Source organism: Amphiprion ocellaris, chromosome 15 (genome assembly GCF_022539595.1).
Source record: "Amphiprion ocellaris isolate individual 3 ecotype Okinawa chromosome 15, ASM2253959v1, whole genome shotgun sequence".
Taxonomy (NCBI): Eukaryota; Metazoa; Chordata; class Actinopteri; family Pomacentridae; genus Amphiprion; species Amphiprion ocellaris.
Genome location: NC_072780.1, coordinates 1923959 through 1940856, shown reverse-complemented (window position 1 = coordinate 1940856; position 16898 = coordinate 1923959). Strand labels below are relative to the sequence as shown.

The 16898-nt window shown below is 37.7% G+C and overlaps 1 protein-coding gene across 1 annotated transcript; it reads left to right on the top strand.

Annotated features, from left to right (window-relative positions):
• Nucleotides 1-313: 313 nt before the first annotated feature.
• On the top strand, nt 314-15897 carry LOC118470005 (uncharacterized). The gene is made up of 5 exons (XM_035946322.2): nt 314-441; nt 10626-10792; nt 11859-11954; nt 12061-12228; nt 13360-15897. The coding sequence occupies exons 1-5, from the start codon at nt 435-437 to the stop codon at nt 13528-13530; spliced, it is 609 nt and encodes a 202-aa protein (XP_035802215.1). The 5' UTR covers nt 314-434; the 3' UTR covers nt 13531-15897.
• The last annotated feature ends 1001 nt before the right edge of the window (nt 15898-16898 follow it).

The following is a 16898-nucleotide window of genomic DNA, read 5'->3' as shown; positions in this document are numbered from 1 at the left end:
AACTGACATCTTCCTTGTTAGTCTCTTGGTTTTAGGAAGTTTCTCAGCTAAATTCACTTGAACAAAAGAAGACAGAGCAGCGATGGCATCAGGATGGGAGGGAGGGAGGAGGAAGAAGAAAAAATAAAAGAAGAATTGCTCAATTTGGTGTTTTCTGCCTGTTGTGCTTCTTTATATTTGAGCTCCAACAGAGAAAGTGGAGCTGATGGGGGTGAGAGGGTGGAGGGGGGAGAGGCTGGCCGGCCGGCGTCGATGGCTGATGACTCAGGTGATGTGTCATACACTTTGCTATAAAAGGGAACTTTTACATTTTGTCCACACAAACACAATCACACACACCGACGGCACACACACACACACACACACACACATACACACACACACAGCGGAGCTCAGAGGAGGTTTGTTTACTACGGAGCAGCAGCAGCACAAAGATGAAATGTAAGTTTGTTCATGTTCCTTTTACAGACAGAGGAAGGTGAGAGGAGGAGGAGGAGGAAGGTTACTACATGTGCTTCAGCCTGAGAGGATTTCAGACTCACTGAATGAATGAATGAATGAATGAATGAATGAATGAATGAATGAATGAACGAATGAATGAATTTGAGGCACTTTGAGGCTCAAACATCAACATCAGCTGTGATTTCAGGGTTTAATCCGTTTAGTTTGACTTCTACAAATAAGCTGCTGCTCGGCTTCAGTTTGAGCTGTGATTGGCTGCCCGTGTGTGTGTGTGTGTGTGTGTGTGTGTGTGTGTGTGTGTGTGTGTGTGTGTGTGTGTGTGTGTGTGTGTGTGTGTGAGGGATTTCCCCCTCAGCAGTGTTTAGATTCTCAGATAAAAGCTCCAGAACAAGCGTTGAAAATGAGAAACTTGTGGAGTGTTTTCAGCTGGACTCACTCAGAGTATTAGAAGTTATTGATCAGTTTATCGGATCCTTTCTGTGATTGATCGTCTCTAACGCTGATGCATGATCCTGAGTCACGCTGGAGCCGATCCAAGCTACTTTCTGTACGGTTTAATGTGGGGGTTTCCAACCAGAGCGGCTCAAAACAAAAGCTGAGAAACACTCTGAGTTTAATCACCAATTAGTGATGACATGTGTAGTAGAGGAGACGTTTAAGGGAGCAAAAAATTCAAATGCTTGAGTAAAGTACCTCTAATTAGTGTGTAGATGTGTTTAGTTACATGAAAGATGAAAATGTAAGTGTGTTATGTAACATCAGAGTGCAGTTAAAGTTAAATATTTTATCATTTTATAATGTAAACAGTGTATTTGAGTTGTTTTGGACTGTAGTTAAAGCATCCTAACTTGAATATTTTGAATTTCTACAATGTAAAAAATGTATTTAGGCAGTTTCAGATTGTAGTTGAAGTATCTTAACTTAAATATTTTAGCACTTCACAATGTAAAAAGCATATTTAAGCAGTTTTAGACTGTACATAAAGCATCATAACTTGAATATATTGTATTTATACACTGTTAAAAGCGTATTTAAGCAGTTTCAGATTGTAGTAAAAGTATCTTCACTTAAATATATGATCATTTTACAATAGAAAAAGTGTATTTTTTTATAATGAAAAAAAGAAAAGAAAAAGTGTATTTGAGTTGTTTTGGGCTCTAGTTAAAGCATCCTAATTTGAATATTTTGCATTTCTACACTGTTAAAAGCATATTTAATCTGAGAACATTTTGTTTTGGTAATGGCATCTTAAGTTTGTGGATTCTATCAGCTTGAAAATAACATTTTTCCCCTTCAAAATCACTGTTTTAGCTTCAGTTCGAGTGCAAAAATTGAAATATTACCTTAGTCTGATGTCATGACTTTCAAATTCTTCAAATTTTACAGCTGCAGTTTTCTTTCAGTGGTATTAGAGAGTAAAGAAAAGTATATAGCAGCGAATCTAATGACAAAATGATGCTTTACTTTTTACTTCTGGGTAAAAAAAAGCTGGAAAAATAGGAAACGTAGTTGACTGTTTAAATTCTGTTATAGCAACTGTTTATTAAATGATTTTAGCACATTTAAGTTCCTCGTTAACCTGACTTAGATAAACTTCCTGACTACCGGCTGGATTACTGTGAGTTCTTTGCAGCATTTTTCGAAACAAGTATTAGAGCAGACATAATTTTGTTGCTCTTGGTGTTCGTCACGGGGTCATCTGGAGGTCAAACAGTCAGAGATTCTTGGTTTTTCACAGACAGACTGAATCTCAGACTTCCTTTCTCCAGCTGTGAAAAACAAACGGTTTATTAAGCGAAAGCGAAGCTGGAAGTGTTTGTGGTCGCTGTGAGGTGAAGGAGGAGGAAAGGTTGATCAGCTACTGACAGAAGAACATCTGGAGTTGTGTGTTTCTTGCTCTTGAAACTCATTTTATTGTCTGTTTTTGGGGTGAATCTGCTTCGATCTCCGTCCAAAACGCCCTGAACAAGCTGCTGATTATTAACTGATGGTTAAAAACATGTGATGAGCAACACGGAGCAACAGAGAGCGTGTTTGTCTGAAGGTGAAGCAGACGGTGATGTCGTCATCGCACATCACTTACTGTAATGTAATCTGCACACTCACTGTATGAGCTCACATCTATGAGGACACGCAGCGACTCAGCATTTATGTCACATCACCAACCGGCCCTATGAGGCGGAAAACAGCAGCTTAACAGCGTGTTCACCGCCTCGTAAACCTTTAATCTCCACAACTGTTGGCTCTTTGAACTCCAAACTGCTCCTTATTACTCACACGCCTGCTGCTGCTGTGAATCTTTAACCCGTTATAGTTCCGGTTTGAACAACTTTCCCAGCAGATATCTTCACGGGCGTGTCCTGATCTCAGTGTAATGACGGCTTCAGGGTATCTGGAGTCCACTTCCTCTGGCAAAAACACCAGCTGGGTGCAAACAGAGGTGGATCAGGGGTTAATTCCTGGGAATGGAGCTGATACGGCGGCTTCCTGGATGATGTCACTCCGTCTGCAGCGAGCTTGATGAAATATCAGGAAACAGGACGAGGAGACACGTGATGTTGCTGCAGGACACACGGACGATTTAACAGGACGGATAAGTCCAGAAATCTGAGTCTGAACCGATAGCTGCACTGCTTTAGGAGATTTCAAAGTAAAATGAATATAAAGGGTGAGAAAATGTGCCCACAGTAAAATCACAGGGAGGTTTAACAGGATGTAAAGGTGCACTCTAAAAAATAAAATAACAGACAAAGTACTGGCAGCTCATTACATTAAAAAAATCTGTTAGTGTCCACAGTAAATAAAAACAATAAAAAAATTAAAAAGACAAAGCATTTTCCACTTTTTATTAGTGGACATGTCTATTAATTAACTATAGGGAAAAAAAGCAGAACATTTTCTGTTATTTGATAGTATAACTACAGTATAAAACCAGGAAAAGTTAAGTAAATTAAGAAAATCTATTTAAATTACATAAAATTATAGTTTTTAAAAATATATTTTTCAGTATTTTCCAGTAATTTTTGGTGCCCCAGCTGCATAAATATTATTGTTTTTTAACACCTTAAAAAATTACATAAACCAGACATTTGAAAACACTAATCTATTCACATATATTCTTTATTTAATATATTAATGCACAGTATAGGTCATTTCATTCTTTTTACACATGTACATTTCCTTAATCTCCTCAGACCCGAGCTTTGGTTGCATTTTAGATTTCTTCTAGTTATTTGAGAAAAGGAGTAAAGACCAAATATAATAATCGGATAATATATAACATCTGATCATTGTATTTATTAGATTTTATTAGATTAATATTATATTTACATTGTTATTATTATTGTTCTTATTTTTATTATTATCATTATTATTAACAATATGCTCTTTAAAAAAAAAAAAAAGAAGATGTCCACATATGTGGAGGTCAGGTCTTAGGAGGTTAAAAAAAAATCTGAAATTTTATAGAATTTTTTATGCATTTTTGATACACAAAAAATAGATAAAGTTACAAAAATACACTGTAAATTTGCACATCTGGTGTAAAAAATTAATCAATCAATAAATAAATATTTAAAACCAGTAGCTGTGAAATAAACACATTCTTTTTTTTTTTAGAGAAAGAAAATGAAAATTTTATGGCATAAAAATTGCTACCAATTATTGTTGTTATTTTTTTATTATTAACATTATTATGAACAATACGCTCTTTTTGAAAAAAAAAAGATGTCCATATATGTGGAGGCCAGGTGCTAGGAGGTTAAGTAAACATGGTTTTTAAGTAAAGTGAAGATGAGAAAATACATTTAAATTACAGAATATTACATTTTTTTTATTAAATGGTCATTATTCTGTATTTTTCAGTATTTTTTGGTGTCCCAGCTGCCCAAATATTATCTTCTTTTTTTTTTTACACTGTAAAAAAAGCGTTACATAAGCCAGACACATGAAAACACATGAAGTTTATGCGTCCGTCTTTGATCCTGAGGCTCGGCGGCTTCCTCCTGGGTGAACAGAGCACCTGTTGAGGTGGACTGAGAGCCGCTCTGTGTCTCGGAGCAAACAGGAAACTCCTCTGTTTGTTTGTCTGACTCAGCAGAAGGGAGGCATGAAGTGGAACGGAAACGGAGGAAGCGTGTGATGATGTGCGACCCCGTGTGTTGGCGTGTGCTGACGACACGACTCAAACACATGAGAGCAGTAACGCTGTCACAGCTGTTTATTCTGCCAGATGATGACTGGACGCCGCTCCATGTTTTTCACTTCGACAGGACAGCTTTTCTGCTGATGTTTTCTTCGGTAATTTTCCAGATTCGGTGTCTTTGGCTGAGTGGAAACGATTTCAGCACGAAGCCTCTTATTGCATGAGTTCAAACCAATGATGCAACAGCTGATAACAAATAACTGATTCAACATCTGGATGCCTGAACAGAGAATAGAGAACATCTGTTAATGGGATTGGAGGTTTAAACCTTCCTTGGATTCAGACACAGTTTAGTTGCTGTGATTAAACCTCAGTTATTTGATGTTATCAGGCTGAAATCAGTGAAAGGTTCCACCTAAACTCACCACAACTGTCTGCTCCGGAAATGCCGTCGACCCGTCTAGACACTTCAGCGTCTGACTCACACATCAATTCTACTCTCAATCAGGGAATTGTTTCTGCAGCATTTTAGGTGTAGTAATAAAAGACAGAGCCGTGGGGAGGAAATAAGACTGAAGAGGGAGAAAAACCCTCTGAGAACACCAGGAAGTCCTGGTGTCAGGTACCAGGAAAGACCTGAACCCAGAAAACTTCTCTGGACGAGAAGTCGGAGACGCAATGGAGAGATTTATTGGAAGTTTTACAGAGTTTCTGGGTTGTTCAACACAAAGTGTTTTGTTCTGCAGAAGTCCGGTTAATGATCCGTCTCCTGGGACGGAATGTATGAGGACAGATTAGCTTCTAAAGTCTCAGGTGTCGCCTCCTTACTATGAGCCTGAAAAACACACTCAGGTGAACGTAAACTGTGACATAATTTAGTCGAATCTGCTGACATTCATTTTGAAATGAGTCAGCTGCATACTAATTAGTATCACTGACTCCTGCTGGGTGTTTACGAGGTGATTCAGCAAGTTGTGATTTGTTTTGGGGGTGTTTTTAGTCCTGATTAGTTTTATGAGTGAAGACAAAATATTTCTTCGAACCTCTGCCAAACCAAACCAGTTGACGTTCCATCAAACCGCTGGAGCTCAAACCGCTATCTCATTACTGGGAGGAGTTGTGATTAGTTGAGATGATGCCATAATAATGTCCTGCTTGCAAGTTTCTGATGTTAAATCTGACAGTTTGGGAAGGATTGCACACTAAAGGTCTCTTAAAAATTCAACTTTTAGCAACAGCAGGAGTCTGCTGTGATGCACAAAGTCACATATAATAATGTTATAGGACAGTATTTAGCACAAAATGTGCAGCATGTTGTTAAAAATGGCATCATAGTGTAGCTCGTTGTACAGAAACATGGTGTAATACGAGCTGAAACAGTGTGTCGTAAAAGGCATCATGTTGTTTAAAATGTCGTAAACATGTCAGAGTGCAGCATGTTGAGCAATATTAGTAATAATAATAATAATATAGGCCTGTTTAAGTTGGCAGCACCACTAGAGAAACACAGCAGGATGAGTAGAAACCTTCTCCTGTTCACTATCGTACTTCATGTTTACTGCGGCTGTAAACACTTTCTGATATCTGGGTGGCCGATGGAGAGACAATAACGAGCTGCTGGAACTTTTCCTCTTGCAGTAAACTCAGCATCATTACTGCAGCTGGACTTTCCCAGAGCAGCTGGTGTTTTTATTTTTTCTGGCGTATGAAATCTACTCCAGTGTCCTCCTCCTTTTTCTCATGAATCAATGCGGCTCTGAGGTTCTGGATGTTTTGCTTGGACCAGTTCGTGGCCACATGTTGACACTTTCCTCCCCTGGAACTCGACTGAATAAATTCAAACGATAACGAGGGAAAGTACGAAGCTGTCCGACTCTATTTTAAGACAACTGTCAGATTTGTGTTGTCCAATCAGCAGACTTTTTATTCTTTGATTTGGGACGTTTCATATCGCTGTGCAGTGAGGGGGATCTGGGTGGTATAAGGTGGTATTAAGGGTCAAGACGCCTCTTAAACCAGCTATTTCTCTGGTGCAGTAGGTCAAGGGTTTCCTACATGTTCCGTGTTGTTGAGTAAACCTGCTGGTAATCGCAGTACTCTGAGGGCCTGATGTGGTACTATCCAGCTACACCAGAGGGGACATGTCCTGAAAGAGGTCAAACTAAAGTCACACTATAGCATGTTGGAAAAACACACTAGTATGATCAGTCATAACACATGCAGTTGTATAGTATGTTGGAAAAAAGCGTAATAGTACAACATGTAATAAAATGCAGTAGTATAGTTTGTTTTTAAAAAGGCATTAGTATAACATTTAAAAAATTAATAAAGTGTTGTAGTACTATATGTTGTAAAAAACACTAAAAATGACCTGTTGTAAAAAATGCAGTAGTATAAGACAACATATGCAATAGTAGTACTTGTTATTAAGCATGCAGTTATATAGTATGTATATATTTTTTATATATATATATATATATATATATATATATATATATATATATATATATATATATATATATATATATATATATATATATATATATATATATATATACACAGTATAATATAATGCTATTTTCTAGAACATATCAGGTAATATTTACCTTTGAAAAATCCTCAAAACATTAATATTAAACAAATAGTTCTGATTTTAACTACAAAAATCTGCTATTCATTTTCAGCTCATGCATTAAATGTGTTCATTTAATTGATATCAGCTTCTAAAAATGATCATTCTGACCTGTCAAAGGTTGTATTTATGGTTAGAAACATTCAAAGACACTAGAACCAGAGGTTTTGGTTTTTTTTAACAGCTTTTGTTGACCTGCGACCTCTAAAGAATCCCTCAGAGTCCCGTTGGGTCGTCTAAAGAGCTCGGACACTCAGACAAAGTGAATGTTTTCTGTAAATGTTGCAGCCGGAGGCGTCACCACCCGGAGATTAACGTGACTCAGACCTGCTCCCCTTCCCTTTTCCAACCGGAGCAGAGAAACCCACAGCATACCTCTCATTCCTCCTCCATGACCTCACCAACGGACAGCTCGCTGCTTTGTTGCCACGGATACGGGATTTCTGAAGTTGCATAAAGCAGCGGATAGATTTACAGACATGAAGTAATCTTGATTAAAGAGTTGTTTCCTGAGCCGAGATCATCAGTGATGGAGGGAGATTAGGACGCCGAGACAAAACAAAGTTCAGAGGATCGGAGGGAATTAAAGACGAACAGCTCGAGGATCCTGAGGAGGAATTCAAACATATTTATTCATCTGACTGAAGAAACCAAAACATTAAAGTACAGAAACCACTGAAATGCTTTGCTGCTCCATTTCTAAAACATTGTGATGACTTATCATCATCACAAACCCACAGAGTCAGCTGTGAACTCCCTCAGCTTCATGCTTTCCTCTTATTGTTTCGGTTTTATAACTTCTGCTGTGTTGACGTCATTCCAGCTGCATTTCTCAGCCGTTTTTATTTAGTGAAAATGTTCCAATAACCTTTCTGTACACGACCTGCTCAGCGCCATAGGGCAGATAACTGAAAGTAGCAGCTAGTTAGTTAGCATCGAGGAGCTAAAGAGCCTCATGTTTCAAAGAAGAGCCGATGGAGACCAAAAATAGAGCAAAAACAGAACAAAGGGGAGTGATACTGAATACATTTAGAAAGTATTTTGTTAGAGGTAGATTTGTGGGTTTTGCATGTTTTCTTTGAAGGTCCAAGATCAACAAGAAAGCAGTTAATATATGTAAAAAACAAAACCTCTGTTTCTCATGTGTTTGAATGTTTTTAACTGCAAATACAATCTTTGACAGGTCATGAATGATCATGTCTACTGCCTCGCCCCAGTTTTTTTCTTCTGGACACATAGAAAACCTTCTTTACTTCATTAAGATTCAGATTCAGTAAACTTTATTTGTCGTCAGGGGGTAATTAAAACGGAACGTAGAGCAGGCAGTGCAGCAATGATGTAAGAAATTGAGTAAAAAACAAGAAATTAGAGATAAGTAACATCTATAATTAGATTATTGACATCTGATTTTATTTCAGGAGTCAACTGAACACTCTCATGAGTCAAAGTTGATGCAAAAAGTCAGTAAATTCTGAGAAATCTTAATGTCAGGAATAATTTGCTTTTGTTTTGTCATCCAGATAAGGATATGAGTGTCACTGCGTCCCCAGCGCTCTGCAGTTTACTTGTTAATATACTATAAAAAATAAACTAGAAGGCAGAATTACCCTTAAATATATATTAAGTATCGCCATCTGTCCTCCTCAGTCAGATTCGTTGTGATCGTTTTTAGAAGTTTGTTGCTTTGGCACTTTGGAGTTGCATTTTTACCTGAACTGATGCATGAAATAACCTGAAATAACCAGTCTGTATGCAGGTCATGGTCACATGAATATTAATGATGGAATATATTGCGTGATGTGTGAGCTGACCTGCTAACCTTGGCTTTGTTTCTCAGAAATAGAAGCTCTCGTTGTGCAGAAATGAATCTGTTTCCTCCTTTCAGACGCCCACACTCAACACATCTGACCTGTTTTTGCTTCATAAACCTTCATCCAATATGAAGCTCTGCTCTTATCTGATTTCTGTTTACGTCTGGATCTCAGGATGGAAGAGTATGTGAAATCAAAATCAAGTGAAGGATGCTGGGAATGTGTTTCACACTGCAAAAACTCACAATCTTACCAAGTCTATTTATCTTATTTTTAGTCAAAATGTCTCATTCCACTTGATTTAAGATAAATTGACTTAAGTGACATTTCAGCAGATGGAGGGACTTGTTTTAAGACAATGCGTCTTAAATATCTTGTTAAGTCAAACAATCTTGAAATTATCTTGTTTTGAGTTGAATTTTTCAAGAAAACTCAAAATAAGTTTAACCCTCGTGTCGTCCTGAGGGTCAAAATTGACCCGTTTTAAAGTTTGAAAATGTGGAAAACATATATTTTCACAGTGAAACTTCTGATGTCCACATTTTCAACATTTTTGGGAAATCTTTGAACATTTTTTGGTGGAAAAAAAAATGTTAAAAATGTTTCTTAAGAACATTCAGATAAAAATCAAGCAAAATCCAGTGAGTTTCGCTGGATTTTGGTTGATTTTTATCTGAATGTTCTTAAGAAATTATTAGAAGTTTTACTGATATAACAAGCAAACAATTTTTTTGGGTGCCTGTAAATGAGGACAACAGGAGGGTTAATACATTTCAAATTAGGAGGCTACATGAAAGCAAAAATCTAGTTTTGAGTGAAAAACTACTATTTTTTTAGCATATCTGGCTTATTTTAAGACACCTAAGCTTGACAATCCTGGTAAAATAGAGCTTAAAATAAGTTTTCCCAGCTAATTTTAAGACCTCAGTATTCTAAATATCATATCTTATTTCAAGAAATCTGACCAAGCCATTTTTCACATGTTCTATTGGCAGATTTTTTCACTTATTTCAAGGTAAAAGTTCCTTTTTCTTGTTTTGAGAGGGGCATTTTTTCTAGTGCGTGGAGCGAGCTTTGGACCAAATGGTTGCTTCAGTGTTCTGTTGTTGTTTTGTGTTGATGCTCCAACGGCAGCCGCCTACAATTAAACCACTTCTGTCAGATAACCTGTTTCCTTTCTGCCGTGACAAACACAGACTGAAGGAGGCTGAACTGGGCCTCCTCAGGATTATTCCTCGGGTCGTGTGGTTTAGATTTGGGGTTGGAAATATAAACGAGTTTCCCTGCAGCTCTGCGGTTCTCTTTCTGATTCACACTCAGCCGGCCTGGGTCAAAGACAGGGGAGGAAATGTGAGTTGTGTTCCTTTCCAGCAGCCACCTGTCGGCTGTAAACTCTGAGTAACTCCCTTTGAAATGAACAGCTTCGAGCTTCTTTAATGTGACAGATTTCATTCTGATGGATCTCTGTGGTAAAAATGCTCCACAGCTTCAGAGGAAATGTAGAACAGAAGCAAATAAGGGGGAAAAAATCACCACTTTAGTTCATTTTCTTTGCATCTGTTTCTTGTCTCTGCAGTGATTTACGGCTCCGCCTCTTTTCTGCTCTACCTGCTGCTATTGGCTGAGCTGCTCGTCCATTCGTCAGGCCGTCCCGCCCACATTTCCCCCCTCTGTGGCATGTTTGGATCAATGATCCCTCAGGTGGACAGACTGATGAACTCATCCAAACGGCTGCATGACTTAGTAAGGACTCACTTCATACTGTTTCTATGATTATATGTTCATTTTTTATTATTATCTTTGCTGTATTGCATCAGTTCAGCACAAAAAGTATTAAAATTTCATATAAGGGTGAAAAAAGCACCATAGAGACGTTGTTTGGCACATTTATTTCATGAAACAGGTGCATAGAAGAGGGAGGAAAGCTTCAAACAAACTCCTGCACACTGCAAAATTTGCTAGAATATATTTATTTCTAATTTTTTGTAGGCAGACAAACGGTTTGTTAGAAAGAAAATCCATCTTCAATAGGAACTGCAGTCACTCAGCCTTCACCAGGTCTGTTAGGAAGACATGAATTACAAATCATCACTCAGTTTTTAATAACATGCAGTCAGAAAAGTTAGAAAAAAGACTCTAAATCAGCAAAAATACTATGATGTGAATGTTTAAAGCCCCACAAGACCAAAATGCATTTGAGAAAAACATGCATCTCTACAGCGTTGCAGGGAATAAATAGAGATAAACCTGCTACAGCTGCTCAGATTCCAGATCCTCCTCAGGGTTAATTAAAGCAAACTGGAAACACCTGATCACAGTTTGGAGCCGCAGCAGAGTCTGAAAGCTTTAGTTAGTCAGTTAGTTCTGACTTTTAGTAAATAAAATAAAACCTAGTTTCATTTTGTCATGATGGTTTTTTTTCAAGGTTTACTTGTGGCAAGATTTTATGCTTTTAAATGTAATTCTACTGTGAAAAAAGAGGATGAAAAGATGCTGGGTAGATAGAAAACAAACATAAGCAGACAAAAGTCATTCATTGCTGCAGTAAATAGTTGTTTTTTTACATGGAATTTTCCAGTTTTATGCTAACTAAATATTAAAATAACATGTATGGTATACTTTTCTATCACAAAATTTATGAAATGGTTTATTTAAACTGAAAGTGAACAAAATCTGAAATGGCTTTTCAATGCATAATCAGTTTATTCATCTAAGTTATTGACTGAATACGTTTTATCTGGTTTCCATTTTCATTTACAGCACTATATTAAATATTGGTGTTTTTTTATCCATTTCCTCTCTCAAACAGACTAAAGAGGAGCTGGTGAACTTTGCTGCAGTCGAACACAGACTCCACAGTCTTCCTCACATCCAACACACTGCCGCCTACTTCAGCTCATTAAAGGTAAGCAGAGGATCAAGGAATTAAGATGTCACTTCTGGTTCATGTTGGAAATCCTCCGTCTGAATTCTTCTTTAGTATTTAAATCATGTATTTATCGTCCCTGCAGGTCAATGAATCGCTCTCCCAGCTCTTTTCTTACTCTCAGTCCTTCAAGCTGCACGTCGACTGGCTGAAAACTGCAAAAGAAAACATGAGTTTGTCGGTTCAGTGGGCTGAGAGCAGCAGCATCCACCTCCAGCAGCTGTCCAACCTCGTCAACACGTCGCTGCACCAGGTGAGGAAACCAGTTCATTCACAAGGATTCTTTCACAGAAATCAGACTGAAACAGAAATTTTAAAACTGAGAGAGACTTTTTACTGCCTGCAACAAAAAACTAAAGCAAAATGAAAGGATAACGCTCCAAATTTAATTAAAAAGAAATAGTTAGAAAGCCTTCTAGGATCAGCACAAAAATATGTTTCATTAATTTTACTCTGATGACTTTCTGTGACAGTTAGATAAATTAATTTGACAGTTTTGTTACAAATATAGAAGAGAAAAATAAACATTACAGCATCAAATACTTTAGAATCCATTAAATCATTTATTTTTTCACTCTGTAAAAACAAAAAAGATCCGTAATTTTGCAGATTTTTTTCGATTCATTTAAATAAAAAAAATCTAAATCCACCAAGATATCAATAAAATCACAAAAATACTCAGAATTTGCATGCTTAATGTAAAATAACAATAAAATGTGTCAGAGTGAACACAAAGTGATCATTTTTACAGAAAATGGTCATTTTTTGACCTAAACAACATGAATTTATTTATTTATTTATGTAAATAAATACATTTAAATGAATTAAAACATAAAAATTTTATAAATTAAAAATGAATATGAATAAATATATTTATTTAAATAAATAAATAAATATGCTTATTTATTGAAATAAATATATTGATTTATAATCATAAATATGACTTATGAATTATATTTATGTATCATCATCAAATTATCATTAAAATCACAGATAATTTAAGTTTTTTAGACACTTAAGTATCCTTCATGGATATTAATATAAACAAATAACCTTCATGTATAATTAAGGTAAACAGTAAAATATTATGTAACTGAATGAAGCATAAAATAAACTAAGAATGATAAAAGATTTAGTTCTTTAGTTTCTCTCCATAAATTATAGAGAAAGAAAGTTAAGTTTTTTTATTGACATTTTGCTTTACTAAAAGTTTGCATTCATACACAGCATGTTTAAAGTGGTAAAACTTCTTGTTTGGTTGTGAATTTCCTCATTAAAATGAACCGTCTTTATAGAGAAACACATGAGGTTGATGTAAACTCTGCTGTCTCAGAAGAATAAAGCAGCTTCCTGTGAGTTCATCCTGTTGGTTTTCTGTCTTCAGATCGGTGCAGATGTTCCTCAGTCGACGCCTCCATCCCTCCCTGACGTCTCCACGGCCTTCGATGCTCTGAAGTTCTCTGTGGAGCTCTCAGAGCGGCTGGAAGCCTTCTGTAACTGGTCAAAGAGAGTTTTACGGCATCTCCAGAGACTCTCCCGCTGCCCCAGACATTAAGAAGAACCTCCAGCAGCTCCTGATGTCTTCCTACAAACCACTTCTGATGTTTTTAACAAGCCATGCTGCTGGTGAAGGAGGATTATCCATGAAGGTCGATGCAGACATCCACAGTGTCCACGAGATGCTTTTGAATCATTCTGATGACCCTTTGATTTGTTCTGTGGCGCTGCCTGTACGTCTAAATCTTTGCTCTTTTTGTGAAACATCTCAGTGATGGACTGGAACAAACCTGGTTCCTCTGAAGCACCGTTACATTTATGGTCCTGAGTGAAATATCTCAACAACTGTTGGGTGGATTCCCCTGAAACATAGAAGAAATTCTCCTCAGAATGAACTGAAATAACCCCAATGATCCTCTGATGTTCCATCCAGAACCATTATCAGTTTTAATCAGTCCAACACCTGAGTTCATCACCAAATACCTGCAGAACCGGCATTCAGTGGTGGCTAAGGTTTTGTGTTCAAATCAGCCAGTGTTAGCATGCTAACATGCTAATCTAGCACTCATGTAGGGATGTGCAGACTCTGATCTGACACACAAAAGTTCAGCAGGAAACAAATAAGATGAAAATTCAGGAGTTTCAGAGTTCCTGATGCATTATGGGGGTTGATCAAAAAGTTCTAAGACAGCGCCTTTAAAAAAAACAACAAAAAACATACATGCAAAGTAGTTTCTCTGTGCAGCGAGACTCTGCTCCCAGTGCTCCTGCAACATTTGAAAAGCTCCTTTAAAGTCCATCTATGTAAACATGTTGGGTTCAACCCTTCAACTGCAATTCATTTTGGGAAAAGGAAGAAGTCACAGGGAGTTAGATTTGGTAACTGGGGCATTTAACCCTCTTTTCGACCGGGGTGGAGCCCGTTCGGAGTTGGAGCCGGCGCCCGACTTGGCGCCGGTTTTTTGTGTTTCGACCACCGGAGCTGCGGCTCCGGGCTCCAAAAACTGGGGCCGTTTCGGGCACCAACTCGTTGCTGGGCCAGAGGTGGCCAGAGTTGAGAGCCAAGCACGTCACGGGCAGAGGGCGGGGTGACATCTAAAAATATCTAAAAAGACAAACATAGATATGATCATCAACTTATTGCGCGTTTAACCGCTAAGTAATCAATGCAAGCGTAGTCGAAGCTCAGTAGCTAAGCTAACGCTAGCACGTTTACTGTTAAGTATCCAAACGTCTTTGATAAATACCTTTCTTCTCAAACGTGATCGCCGGGCATTGGAACGGCGACGCCGATGGGTAACCCCTAACAGAAGGTTTTGCTGTTCAGCGATGGCGAGACACACTAGCAAAGCCATGAACACCACTCCAATGAAGTCCTCCATTGTTGTTGTGTGGGTTTCCGTACGGCGTGAACGCTGTTGAACGGCTACGTACGCAGTGACGTACACACGTTTTGTGGTGGCGCAATGACGCAGCTCCAACTTTGCTCCTTCTGAATGGAAACACAAACCCGTTCTGGGGCAGCACGAGATTTGAACCAAAAAAGCACTGGCTCTTAACTTTGAACCAACCTAGCACCTGGTGCTCTTTGGTCGAAAGGCCCTATTAGAGAGCCACAATGAGCTGCTGTGGTCATAATCCCAAACATGCGCCCCCTAGTGGTCACAGAACAGCTCTAGACTTCTTGACCAACCCTTGCATTAGGACACTTCAGTACTCCCTTTGTCGTCATATTAACACCTAAAAGCCAACCAGAATGTACATTTATTCCATGTGTTTGGGGGAATGTTTTCCATGTAGCCTTTTCTACTGTTATCGACCTCTTAGACTGTTTACACTCAGTGCCTGCTCCGTGTTCAATCTACTCACTGAGCTAAACCACGAGAAGACATTGTGGAATGATTGATATTTTTTTATTGCTGTTCTTTTTTTATTTTTAACCTATTTAGAATGCTATTTATGAGCTTTTTATGTTATGTATTTGACAGTGTTTAGTTTGAGATGCAGGCATCTCACTGTTTTCTATGGGTTATGTGTTATTTAATAATAATAATAAGGTATTGTCATAGTGACTGTTACCGTACTATTTATACATTTTGTACTTTTTTGTTTGTTTTTTATGTTTGAGGTTATTAATAAAATTTTACAGAAAATGAAATGTGATTGTCTGTGGTGCAGCAGCACATGCAATCATACAACGGTGCTCTTAGTAAATTAAAGTTGCTCTTAAAGTACAAAAATAAACAAATACCATCTCAATTTGAAAAAAAGATCCACTCTGATTGTGTAACATTTATGAACTTTTAAATGTTTACGGTGAAACAACAGAGAAGCTCAGAGAATCACTCATAATCACATCAGTTCAAATTTTGAGTCATTTTCAACAAGTTTTATGTCAGCTTGGATCTTTTCTCGTCATTTTGGATCATGTTTGTGTCTTTGCGATAATTTTTGAGTCATTTAGGACAAATTTCATGTCATTCTGGACTAATTTTCTGTAATTATGGATCATTTTCAAGTCATTCTGGATGAGTCAATACAGAATTGCGAGACTTTTTGTATCATAATTGACATTTTAGTGATATCCAGTCATTTTTATTAATAAGTGATTGTTTCCATAATAAATAATTCTGGAATTTGTAAAGACATGATCATAATGAACATAAAAAACATTACTTTTTTTTAACTTTTAATAAAACTGTATTTAAGTCTTCAAAAGTCCATCAAGTATACACTGACCCAGATGCTGCAGCTGCTGCTGTTAGTAACTGACTCATAAAGCAACCCTCTGATGTTTTTGCCCTCTGGTGGTTTTACCCTCTGCGGTTACTTTCCATTGATGTTGAACTGATGACAGGAACTGTGTCTCTGCCTCTGACAAATGTTGTAGTAATACTACGACTCCCACATCTGTCGCTGAGATTCAAACACTTGTAAAGCGCTGGAGTTAAAAGCGTCCACAGAAGTCCGGGTGACACATAAAGAGAATGTACTGAAGTCTCAGAGAGCGGCTTGCATAACGCTGGCGTGTTGACATGAGGCTGCAGACAGATGATCTCACACTCAGGCAGACTTTAACTAACGCAGGCCTCCTGGGTCGCTGGGTTGCTGTTGGTGTGGATTGTGGTCGGTGGTAGCAGCTGAGAGCAGGAGTTCTGAGGGTTAGAGGAAGAAACTTTGACTGGGTTTAGAGCAGGGGAGTCATTTTAGTCCAGGTTCCCCATCCAGCCCAGTCTCATCTCCAGTGGACCGGACCAGTAAAATGACAGCATAAGAACCTATAAATAACCACAACTCCTAATGTTTCCTTTGTTTTAGTGCAAAAATTTATATTCTGAAAATGTTCACATTTAAGCAATTATATTTTTACTAAACATCATGAACAACCTGGAATTTATTAAGAAAAATAAATTCAGTTTCATCAAC

What these genes read in the sequence shown, in the direction of transcription:
- LOC118470005 (XM_035946322.2), top strand. An exon ending in CCTACTTCAGCTCATTAAAG is followed by an intron (nt 11,955 to 12,060) that starts GTAAGCAGAGGA and finishes TCGTCCCTGCAG; the next exon opens with GTCAATGAATCGCTCTCCCA. An exon ending in TCAACACGTCGCTGCACCAG is followed by an intron (nt 12,229 to 13,359) that starts GTGAGGAAACCA and finishes TTCTGTCTTCAG; the next exon opens with ATCGGTGCAGATGTTCCTCA.